General features: G+C 34.3%; 1 protein-coding gene across 2 annotated transcripts in view; it reads left to right on the forward strand.

Moving 5' to 3' along the window:
• The window catches only part of LOC125076181, a 189,608-nt gene extending 183,834 nt beyond the window's left edge, over positions 1-5,774 (forward strand). For both annotated transcript variants that reach the window (XM_047688191.1, XM_047688192.1), the window contains one exon: positions 5,266-5,774. In XM_047688191.1, the coding sequence (XP_047544147.1) occupies positions 5,266-5,330 (65 nt within the window). In that variant the 3' untranslated portion in view covers positions 5,331-5,774. The remainder of the gene's footprint in view (positions 1-5,265) is intronic.
• Positions 5,775-13,416: the final 7,642 nt, after the last annotated feature.

Genomic DNA, 13,416 nt, shown 5'->3' on the forward strand with positions numbered 1-13,416 from the left:
CATGTAGCTTTTCTTTTTCGGATAGAATAACGCTTACTTAAGTTTATCGTCTTAAAATTTGTTATATTATAATGGAATCAGAGACACGATGTTATTGAATAAAGGCAGGATAAGATGAATGAGTGAAGGAATTTATTTTCTCTACATATATTTCCAGAGGTACCTTTAAATCATAGTGCATCATTGATGAACTTCAATTCAGTAGCATGTGCCATTTGTAAGGGAGGTTTACTTTGAACATTTAGTAAGGTATCGTTTATCCGGGTACAAAATGAACTTTAAGAGTTCCATTAGATAATATGGGTATCACAAACCAACTATTGGTTTGCTTTATCCGTCCAACGTTTGTGGTGTGTTACAGGTGACATATTGACCTGCGAATTAAATTATTTATGCTCAGCGTGAAGCCCAGCTTACCTTCTGTTAATTGAGGTTATATCGGTGAATATTTTTGACCAGCAGTCATTCGTGCGTGGCCTCCCGTGGTTTAATCAGAATAAAAATATAGAATCGTTTCTATGTTAATTTGTTTCGCTTAAGTTACGCAAAAGGTAACATCGTTGCTGATATGCCGGCGTATTTAAGATCTTTACTATACTTACCGTCTCAAGCAAAACTGCTTCCTATGTTTTCTGGTATTCTAAATAATCTAACTACGATATTAAAATGGTAAAAAGTGTAGTGCATTTCTTACAAATTTGAGGCTATCCACCATCTAAGGGATAATTTGTTTCTACTCTTAAAGCCTGAACACAGTCAGCATTTATCATTCATTCCAAACACATCGATGGATGGTAGTGTAAAGTTGACAATCCTTACCAGCTTGTGAATCAAACGAGAGTCTATTAAGTAATTGCCATTAGTAACAATAATGATAGTTGAGTCGACATTCCGTGTCCCAATAATTGTTGGCAAGGTTAAAGGTAATTAACCCTTACTATAATCCTCTTCAGTTAGGTATGTCCCACTTATATGAACACATTATGCAGACATTCCTTATGATGTTAAGATAATAGAATATATGAATAGGAATCATTTCAATGTATACATAGATTCAAGGAATACTTTCGATCGACATAAAATATCCGGTATCGAAAACGTGTCCAAGACAATTCCTTTTTTTTTTAACAAACTCACTTTTTACGGATCGATACTTTTCTTTAAATCCGAGACGTCGGAATGTCAACCGAACATAGATATGAAGAAATTAACTCGATTGATTTTCATGATAAATGATTAGAATGGTAAAAACAAATAGCCTGCTTTATTAAACCCCTACCACGTCGTTTGCCATATGGCTCCCCGCCAAACCAGAGATGACTAACGCATATCTAATAACATTATCATAACTATAACAGTTATTTTCAAACATCGAAGGTTAAACTAAAATCAGCAATGCTATTCTGTAACACCTCACTTCGTATTTCATTCGTAAAATGTTGAAAACCGAATTCAGTGATGTGTGTATACATTAAATAGTTTAATTACTATAGGCGATGTAGCAAATCACGGTCTGATGTTTCACAGTCGTGTCTGCGGTGAATTTCGAGTATGTTCTTGCAGAATAGCTGTACGGTACGATGTAAACAATTATTCCAAAATACTTTAATATAATGAATTGCAATTTAAAATAAGAACTAAATGAAATGGACGGCATTCATTAAATAAACTTATAATTTAAATATAAAAGAAACCTTTCCCAGAATACATATCGGTTTAAATTAATTAATAAAAATATATATTTATTTATTGGATTTAGTTATTCTAATAAATAAATTTAAAGATGTACAATATGTATTTTATTTAATTTGATAACTTATCAAGTAATAATTAGAAAATTGAACGAGCTGATCCATGTGTAGAGAACAGATGGACCTCAACACGACCAAACCCCACTGAGATGTTATTGAATAAAATTTTATTAGAACTTATTAGCTATAGGTATAACTTATCATTTGTATTACAACTATTTATTAATTGGCAAAAGTCTTCCCCGGGTTCATTTCAACAGTTGTTGTTTAGAAAGTATCGATTTGTATTTAAATTAAAAATAGCTTGAAGGCCGCTTCATTTCCACGCTGTTTTATCGTCGAAAAAGTAATTAAGAACTTAAAGAACTTTTTACTTTCATTTAGATACATGTCTCGATACAATTAGCTGATACAAAAGGCCTCGTCTAGTTAACAAACACATAATGATTTCCGACCAATTCCCTCATGTGTAACAATTCTTTGTCGCGCCCTCATTTATTTTGACGTCTCATTTATTGAGCCGGCGCGACGTCAAGTTTTGGATCACTTTCATATTGCTATCATGAATTAACTTTTGTACAGTGCTTATATTGTTTATGAAAAAAAAAATTAAAGATAGCGCAGTGGTTAGAACATGTGAATCGTAATCGATATTGCTAGTCCAAAAATGGTTTGCGGATTACGTGATAGCATTTTGACAAAGCCCGATTTCTTCATAGATTTTTTTTCACCCATTTTTTACTACGTAGGGTAAACTATCAAAACCCATTTACATTTGAATTGAAATATGAGATATTTACCAGCTAAAACCCAAGTCAGAGAAGTTCCAGGAGTGAGCAGAATGGATGACAAATATATGCGTATAAATATCTACACATACTAAGGGTGCATCAGAACTAGGTTACTGACCTCCACTTCTTTCACCAAAGCCTTGGCTAACAAAATCATAAATATAAACAAATTTTATTAGTACAATAGGCATGTCCACTTCAAGTCAAACAATTTTAATAATACCAAAATCATTTAATCCGACTTTATCGTAAATCAACATCAAACTCTCAAAAGGTTTTAGGAGGCCAGAAAAGGGATCGACTCATCACCGAAAACTATGCCAAGATTAAATCAACTTACATTAAGACGTATACCTCTGAATATTCGGGCGAATGTGTATAAATTACTCAAGAGATTGGTCCAAATAACTTTGTACATTACTTAAGACGACCTATGTGTAAAATCCAGAAGTGACGTGACTTAACAATCGAAATACTCACAATACAACTTCGTATAATATAAGACTACATTCCCTGAGGATTATATTTAGCCATTTTGGTTTCCATCTAATAATATCGTACGAAATTAATTACGTTTTACTTTTATTTCTATAGCGTTGTAAAAGAGCGGCGTTGTGGAATACGCTCAAAACCACTACAAGATTAGACCTTAGCAGGGATGTCGGGACTCTAGGGACCCCTTCATCGTTTTCCTACCTTTCTGAAATATATATTTTTTCTACGACAACGCAGTTTTATTCTTAATTACGTTTTATTTTTACCGTGTTATAAAGATACCATCGTCCAAATCAATAAAAAGAAATTAGTTTAAAAAAATAATCTTTACAAGTTATTTCCCCGTTTTAACAAGTTTTACCAAATTTCCTGTAGAGAAGTCAGTTGAAATACTTCCGCAATAGTCTAAGAAATAGAAGAAACACTGTACAATGTTAGATATGTTTATATCTCATATATCATTATACATACATATAAATGTATTTGATTTGGACCTAAACAATAACACCATACAAATTTTTTTTACTAAATTTGTCCCAATAAATTTCCAGTACCCGTATATCAATGTGGAATTCCAAGGCTCGATCGTGATTCCTTGGACTATTTTCGTTGACAATAATTTATGGTCGTGGTTATAAAGGATAAAATGCATACTAGTAATTTTCATAACGAACTTTACTAACTAGTTTTCTGTAGAAAAATAACATGAAAAATAAGCCATGCTAGTACTATTTAAAAGAAAGGTTTTGTAGCCTTGACCTCACTCGTCAGTCGAAGTACCAGCTCTTATAACGTAATATAAAGTGTGTTAAATAAGTTACAGAATAAGTCACAATAGAGCGGTCGAAATGTGTGATAACGAAATAAAATAATCACTTTCGTTCCCATGATTGTGTTACAGTTGGAGTGTTAAGAGTTTGCACTTAAACGTCAGACCTTCGATTGAGCATTTTATATATAGAATTTACTTGATTGTATAATAATCAATTGTGGTTTTATTTTATAAGACTAATGAGATATTTCGGCATTTTTAAAACAGTGGTAGGATTTATCGCTTAAGCTACCAATATCAATAAGTTGTATTGTGTTTGTTGAGTGTGCCAGTGTAAAATAGGTATGGTGATGGAAAATCTTATGTCCATGGCAACAAAAGTAGTTTTGTAGTCGTGCCTTGAGACATAGGCTTAACAGGATCTAATCTTAAAGTATAATACATCCAGAAAACGTTGAAGGTTCATAACAACTTAGTTCCCAATTTTGGTGGCGCAATTGCGGGGTGAAGAATGGTTAAGATTTGTTCAGGAATGTCTAAGGTCAGTGATGACCACTTTACGGCCAGGTGGCCAAATAAATACGATGAATCGATTATGATTTAGTATTTTTGTTCCAAACGTAATTTGTTAGCCAACAGTGATTTCGACCGGTTAGGAAATTTTATTATATATTAATATTTTGTATGTTGTGGAACGTTTACAATATGGAAGGATTACAGCAATCATGATCCCAAGCGTTGGGTTGTGTGACCTTTAGATAATGTCAAAAGTCAACTCAACCCAACGTTTAAGATCGAACTGATGAATCTATGTACTATACTTCGTAATAACTTTAGGCTATTTAATAACACGAAATTCGAATCTCACCACCGAACACGATTGTGAAATGTCAGAATGTGATATGCGACATTGACTATAATATCTAAATGGCATATCACTGAAAGTCGGTTGTGAGATGTCACGAGTGAGATACAAAGTGAATTTTAACAGAATCGCTCTGTTGGACGTCAATTTAAGTGACAATTGTTACGTAAATAAATAAATTAACAAACTGTTATTTAGCAATAATAACTTTAATATTACAAAATCTTACTAATTACTTCATGATAATTAACAATATATATTTTTTAATTTTAATAGATAGATGGATGTGCAATTAGGCCACTGGTTATAAGTAGTTGCCGTCGCTCAGAGACAGTGGAGCTATTAGAAATATTAACAATTTTTTATATTACCATTATATAAGCACTCCATAACAACTAAGATGTTATGTGCTTTTTATTATAATTACACTGACTCACTCACCCTGCCATCCAGATCACAATAATACAAAGTAGAGCTATGAACGTGCAGAGTGAATGGTACCTACTCAGACGGGCTTGCGCAAGTCTGAGCCTTCTTACCAACTATTTCAATTATTTAGTTAAGGGATTCTTAAATATATTATACTTCCAGACGCCCGCGTCATCAGCTCTCTCTGGATGGAGCTGGAGTCGGAGACGCCTGTGCCGGAACGCTGACGGCGTCGAAGCGAGCAGTACTACCGGCCAGTGACACGCGCTCGCAACGAGAGGCGTAAGATGTCCACGGCCGGTGTACCGCCCGCAGACCAGACGAAGGATTCCTATCTGTAAGGAATTGGTGCGACGATTGCTTTAAAGATACGCGACACGGCAAATAATTAAAATTTCACCAGCGCGGATTACGGACACCGATAATATGTTACTCACATTATGTAGTTTATTCAATATTATCTCTCTATCAACATATTCTAGATTAAAGAGTTATTTATACTATCTACAGTGTATAACAAGATATATTTTATCTATAATGCAAACATTAATACAGTAAAATAGTACATTAATTATACCTTTAAAACAGTTATTCCAAAATTGATTTAGCGTTGATCAATAAATATTTAAGACGATATTTTCAAATTATAACATTTTTAACCATTCACACAATAACAAATTTTGATACATAAATTATGGATTTCATTTCAAAAATATTTTCAAAATACACACACAGATAATGTAATTTATTTCAAAACAAATAACACATTTACTTTTAATTTACACATGATATAGACAACTTACATTAATCACTTTTATAAATCTCTATATTTAAAAGCTTCATGTTAGAATTATATTCCAAATCGATTATCAATATTAACCGTGTAATTTAAGAAGTCATATTTAAAAAAAAAAAAACAGAGTAATATACCTTAAGTGTATGATGATATAAAGGAAAAGGTTTTTCATTAGAATTAAAAAAGCATATACCCAGTTTCACAATTATATTTAACAATGATGTTGTGTTTAATCTGTTGTTGAAAGTATTTGCAATAGTATTTTGCCAGTTAAAATAAAACGAATCATATAATAGTTACTTGCACAGATTATTATTGCATTTAGTATTTTTTTTTTATAATCTGTAATTTTATTTAAAAGTAGCAAGTGAGTCGTGGAAATACGGATGCGAATGTTATTACATCATGTTGCTTATCAAGACAATTTCCTTGTGAATAGAGGAAGTCTGAGAACCTTAATCACTGAGAAAGTGTGTGTTTTTTTTTCAATATATGACAGGAAAATATTTGTAATGTCAATGTAATATACCACGTGACTTGAATATAGTAAAATTATCCCTTTGCAATGAATTACATTGAATGTAGTAAACAAAATGTTCATACAACTTTTCCGTGCGTTTACGACGTGACTTGCGGTTAAGAGAATACGGTAAGGATTTTATGTCTTAAAATAAATTAAAACACATATCTTTGTCCCAGAAAAAAATAGTTGAATAAGGACACGAAAATTTTAATGTTTAATTTTTGCATACGGTTGCTCTATGTACGTAAACATGTGTGGATCCAGTTCATCAATAGTACAGTCACAGACCAATAACTACCGATATTATTCTGAATTCGAAAAAACTGTCGATTAAATTTCTTATTAATCATTTCAATTAAATTTTAAAATTAAAATCTGATTGTCGTAATCCAAAAAAAATGATGACAAGTTTTAAAATTTTGTGGTAAATTATTTATCGTTATTTTATTTTTTTATAGGAAACAATCGAAATATTTCAATAGCGTATGTATAATGAACCGCGCAAGTTCAGATCTAAAATGTAAAATAATCCCATTGAATAATATTGAAAGAGGTACTTTCTTATTTGTTGAAATATTTGCGTACCATCGCTGAGGGTCGTATATGTTTCTCTTTCAATTTGTTTAACGGCTTTCGCGGTAAGTCCTTTACAGCCTTTCGTAAAGTTAACAATATTTATATTATTTTTGTCGTATCTTTAAGGCGATTGTGTTGCCAGAGTGAACAGGGTACTTGAATGATGTAATGTATATTATCTGAAGGGGAAAAGTTGTATAAAATTATTTTTCTTCGTAATGATTGTTATTTTTAGTTAATTTTTAATTTAATAAGTTCCTAAAATTATGCTAAATATATATTTAAGTATTTTGTCATTAGCGATTCTTTAAAGTAGAAACGATGATATATTGAGACCAAAAAGTTTGATGTAGATACCAAATATATATTTATAATTCTCACTCGAATTTAAATACAAATATATTCGTAACGTAGCAGATAGAGTTAATACTTATTATAAATTAGTTCGTTGTTGAGTAGAATGGCTTTGTTGTTCGGAAATTAATCTTGTAGGTTCAATGTTCCTGATCTTCTTCTTCATAACTTTAGTAGATAAATTGTTTCAAATCATTTAATCGTTGCAAATATTTAATTATCAGTAGAAAATATATTATGAATTATTAAATATTTATTAAATATATTGTAGTAAGTATACCAAAGGTTTAGACTTAGATAATAAGTACTAATTGCATAGCAAACACTATTTCACGCTGTTACGTAAAATAAAAACAACGGTAATCTTTTAAAATTAAATTCTCGTAAAGATATATTTAAATTTTGTATAATTTTTGTTTTTTTTTTTTTTAAACACAAACAATTGAATAACAATTTCTATTAATTTATTTTGTATGTCAATTATTTGTTTTCTTTAACCTATAAAAATGTACGTCACCTGTCAGGAACAGTGGCGAAATACAGATCAAAACTATTGATGTTTTTTCTTTTTTTTTTTAAATCGTTTTTTTTTTTTTATTACTACGTTAACATATTCACTATTTTAAGATAATATTAAATGTTATAGATCTGAAAGTTTCACTATAAATGTAATAGATACTATTTACTGAAAGTAATGCTATAGTCTAATAGAGTAATTAGCCACAAATGAACACTAATAATTGTCTATCTACCCACAATAATGTAATTTAATTTAGATTCAAATAAATTATCATATGCAAGTAAGATTTTTATTTTATACCTTTACCACCCTATGTCGAACAGTCAAAGATTGTTGCCTCATGAAAAAAAATCACATCTCAAAACTTCATATTCAAATTTTTCGTTTACTCGCCATTTATTTGGGATTAGCAAAGTGTTCTCCTTTAAACTCTATATTTATAATTACATATCCACAGTTACTGGTTTGTTACATGACATAGGGAATATGATAAGATAGGCAAACGTATTCAAATATAAATAACTTTTAGTGCGATGTGTACAAAACTAATTTCGACTCAGTGTATCTGTGGGATCAATGTCTTAAGTAATAAAATAAAATATGTGTTAAACTGTAATCTATCTTACTGCTAAATTTCATTGAAATCCGTTCAGCTGTTCTGGCAGGATTGAGTTTCAATCGAATGTTTGATTGATGTATCACTCGACATATAAGTTGATATTCATGAAGCATGTAATAATACTTATTATATTTAAATTACATATGTAATTAAATGACAAAAAATAATGATTACTTAGTTTCTCATCGGTTCTTCTAGGTAGAATCTACATTCTGAAACATAACTGATAAAGGTTTTTTTAAATAAAGTTTATGAATGTGAATTAATTTATAAAGTGGTTTAAAAGCCTATCCAGGGTCACGAGGTCACAGAACGAGAATATTTCCTGTCAAAAATTTCAATTTATACTGGTCTAGTGTCAACTAACATGTATAGTTACGAATAAATCCCGAATTTGAAACCAGACGTGGAGGATCATACACCTTCCCTGTTGGACCTTCTGCTGACTTCCCATCCGGATGGCTACCAGGTTATCGTCGAACCCCCTCTGGGCTCGTCGGACCACTGTCTCGTCCGAAGTACAGTGCCGGTTGCGCGTTACTCACGACCTCGTTTCGTGGGCTGCCGCCGAGTGTGGCACTACAGGTCAGCAGATTGGGATGGGATGCGGTCCTTCTTTGCATCCTACCCATGGGGGCAGGTTTGTTTCTCGCCGGATGATCCGAGTGTTGTTGCTGACTCTGTTGCCGATGTGGTACTTCAGGGTATGGAACTATTCATTCCGTATTCTGCGGTCCCCATCGGTGGCAAGTCCCAGCCCTGGTTTGGTCGTTTCTGCAAAACGGCTTCACGCAGAAAATGGGAACGCTACCAAGACTGGGCTAACGCATCAGCGTCTCGTGATGTAAATACCAGCGCAATCAGAAAGGAATATAACTCTGCCTCTAGGTCCTTCAAAAACGTGATTGCTAAGGCGAAGACGGAGTACATTGGCAGAATTGGCGAGAGACTGGTGCGCCTCCCTTCAGGAACACGTGCGTTCTGGTCTCTCGCCAAGGCTGTCTTAGGGAATTTCTGTCAGCCTTCCTTACCATCTCTGCACAAGGACGGTGAGTCATTGGCCCATACAGCGAAGGAGAAAGCTGATCTTTTAGGCTCTCTCTTCGCAGCGAACTCGACTCTGGATGACCGAGGAAAGTCACCACCAACAATCCCACGGTGTGATACCACGATGCCGGAGGTTAAATTCCGGCAAAGTGCAGTTCGTAAAGCACTTCTTTCCTTGGATATTCATAAGTCGAGTGGACCCGATGGCATCCCTCCAATCGTGCTACGGACTTGTGCTCCCGAGTTGGCGCCGGTCTTAACGCGTCTTTTCCGGCAATCCTATGCATTCGGCGTCGTCCCGAACTCCTGGAAGACTGCTTTGGTGCATCCGATCCCTAAAAAGGGCAACCGCTCAGACCCGTCCAATTATAGGCCTATAGCCATCACCTCCTTGTTCTCCAAGGTAATGGAGTCCATTATAAACTGCCAGCTCCTGCGGTACCTAGAGGAGTACCAGCTGATTAGCGACCGCCAGTACGGTTTCCGTCGGGGTCGCTCAGCCGGTGATCTTCTAGTTTACCTTACTCATAGATGGGCGGAAGCAGTTGAGAGCAAAGGGGAGGCATTAGCAGCCAGTCTGGACATAGCGAAGGCCTTCGATCGCGTGTGGCACAAAGCGCTTCTTTCGAAGCTTCCTTCCTATGGGCTTCCCGGGAAATTATGCAATTGGATTACCAGTTTTTTGGCAGATCGGAGCATCAAGGTCGTTGTCGACGGTGCATGCTCTGACTTAAAATTCGTCAATGCTGGTGTTCCACAAGGCTGCGTTCTATCACCCACTCTGTTTCTTCTGCATATCAATGACTTGTTGCAAATCAGTAACATTCATTGCTATGCAGACGACAGCACCGTAGACACCTCATACACCGGCCGTGCTAATATTTCTCGGGAAAACGTCGAAGAAAACCGGAACAAACTTGTATCTGAAATCGAGTCTTCGTTAAACAAAGTCTCGAACTGGGGTCGGCTAAACCTAGTTCACTTCAACCCCAAAAAGACGCAAGTTTGCGTGTTAACTGCTAAAAAAACACCATTTGTCGTATCTCCACGATTCGAGAACATTCCGTTAGCCGCTACAGCTAGTATCGGAATACTTGGCGTTGATGTTTCGAGTCTCGTTCAGTTCCGCGGTCAATTGGAAGGCAAAGCCAAATTGGCATCAAAAAAGCTTGGTGTGCTCAGCAAGGCAAGACAGTATTTCACGTCGGCCCATCGTCTAAGACTATACAAGGCGCAAATTCGGCCTCACATGGAATACTGCTCTCACCTCTGGGCGGGTGCTCCCCAGTACCAGCTCCTTCCATTTGACCGTATCCAACGTAGAGCGGCTCGAATTATCGACGATCAAGCCCTTTCCGATCTGCTTGATCCTTTGGCTTTGCGTAGAGATGTTGGATCGCTCTGCATCTTCTACAGAATTTATCACGGGGAATGTTCCGAGGAATTGTTCGAATTAATCCCGGCTGCTGAATTTCACCTTCGGACATCTCGTCAAAATTCCAAATATCACCCGCACCACCTAGATGTCCGAAAATCCACAACAGCGCGATTTTTAAGACATTTTCTGCCTCGCACAACCACTCTGTGGAACCAGCTTTCGCCGGCGGTTTTTCCGAACCGATACGACTTGGGAACCTTCAAGAAAAGAGCGTACTCTTTCCTGAAAGGCCGGCAACGCACCTGCAAGCCCCCCGGTGTTGCAGATGTCCATGGGCGGTGGTAGTCACTTTCCATCAGGTGAGCCTCCTGCTCGTTTGCCACCTTATGACATAAAAAAAAAAAAAAAAAAAAAAATTAAAGAAATATTTTTCAGTAGCGACCTTATGTGTATAAAAAATAGATATTTTTTATACCACCTAATATGTACACACAAACAATACATTGCATTACATCTATCGGTCCATTCAATGTGTCATTCTTTCCAGCTCACCAAGACTAAATACATCCATTTTCAGTTCCGAAACAATATATACCGTAAACGTAAAAATAATGTTTTTCAGTGAAAACTGCGAAAAACCGCCAGCGAGAATCTGGCCAACTTTTTGAAATAGCGTGGAATTTACTATTTTCTAGCTTCATATATTTAAACATCAGCGCGCGTACAGCTTTCGGTCTGTACGAGAAAATAGGTAAAAAGTAATATTTTTATAATTTTAACGTAGTCATTGAACCTCTTTGAACTTTTCATGATCGACTATTTTAAAGTGGTATTTACGCAGCTCGTTAAGATACATAAATATATATGTAATGTAACTTATATAACATTTGTGCCCGTTTATGAGTTTGGAGAAAGATTGTAAACTCTTAGGTCTCTAACGGCAAATAATGTTTTTCGAATCGACATCATTCGATCAGCTCGTTCAATATTTAATAGCAACACGCCGGAAAAACAAATTGCTAAATAATTTGATGAGCAACCAGCAACTATATAACAATGCAACTATGAAGAGAAATATTATCGCATAAAATAGATAACTTAGCTTACAAAAGAATAAGGCTGCTATTAAAGAGAAATCTCGCAAAAAGAATTAAATATTCGACATAGCAGTGCAAAAACTGTAGATAAAAGTTCAGCCAAGTGATATAAAAGTACATTCATACATAACAAAAGACAATGGAAAATTACATCATTGTCAGAACCACAGGCGACCATCTGGAGACTTTTGTTACGGAAGTTTTCGAAGATTCTAGAACCGAGACACCTAATATAAAGAGCTTGAATAATAAGGTACATAATAAAACAAAACACATGTAAATAAGGGATTATAATCTTACAGTAGATACAGTTGTTATCGGAAGTCGTTTTAACATAATTTTGTTCAATTTAGTGTTAGATCAGACTTAATTAATAACATAACCTATACATATAATATACTATCTATTAAATACATAAAATATATAGCATTATTTTAATACACAGACTCGTGTTTCGTGTGCAATGAAAAGGCCTTATACAAATATAACTGTGATATTAGAACAATTATTTAACACATCGGTAAAATTATATTTATCATTACTGGTCGTCGTAAGAAGGAATTGCATGAAGCCTTTTAAATTTAAAATTGCATTAACAGATCGATTTCTAAATTTACTTTAACAATTTCACGTCTCATTCTTTTTGATAGTGCAAGATAGAGACGGAGCATTATTATGAGTGGGACGAACAACGAAGTCATCGACGTAAGTATTAACTAGAACTACCTTATAACCTTTAGAAGATTATCAATTAATTAAATACGTATTATTTATTAAACAATTCATATCTAATGGGTGTAATACATTTTTATTAGTAAACTATTTCATTGTTCTAGTTAAAGCGAAGCGAATTATATGAAAAAAACTTTTAACGAACACGCACGCAGAAATTGTCTCGTTCACTTGGTTTCGAATCCGACAAAATCAAGGCTTCGGTATACACTAAGAGTATTCGATAATAATAATTATCGCATAAAAAAGTCGATGTTAAAATCGTATATAAAAAAGCGCGAGCAGTGCACGTGACGCAAGATAACGTCAGAAAATGTTAAGATATAGAAACGCCAAATCGATATTGGAACGATACTGTCAGCAATTTCAAACCAAAATGCCGGACAAATATTACATTGGGAGACAGTTGAAGTTTTTTTTTTATAAATGTATAAAAGTAGAATTAATTATTATACAAAAGGGATGAATCCTTCAAAAATATTATCGATTATTATATATTAAACTATTGTAACTACTTGCATTCGACGATTCTTCTAAATTCATTACAGATAAAATACGGCGTTTAATAAAATGTATGGGAATAAGATTATATGGAATTTGTGATATCAATTAATGGTGCTGATTCTATCATATACAAAATCTAAACTAAACTTTTACTTAAATTTAACAGG

The sequence above is a fragment of the Vanessa atalanta genome, chromosome Z (genome assembly GCF_905147765.1).
Source record: "Vanessa atalanta chromosome Z, ilVanAtal1.2, whole genome shotgun sequence".
In the NCBI taxonomy this organism is placed as follows: domain Eukaryota; kingdom Metazoa; phylum Arthropoda; class Insecta; order Lepidoptera; family Nymphalidae; genus Vanessa; species Vanessa atalanta.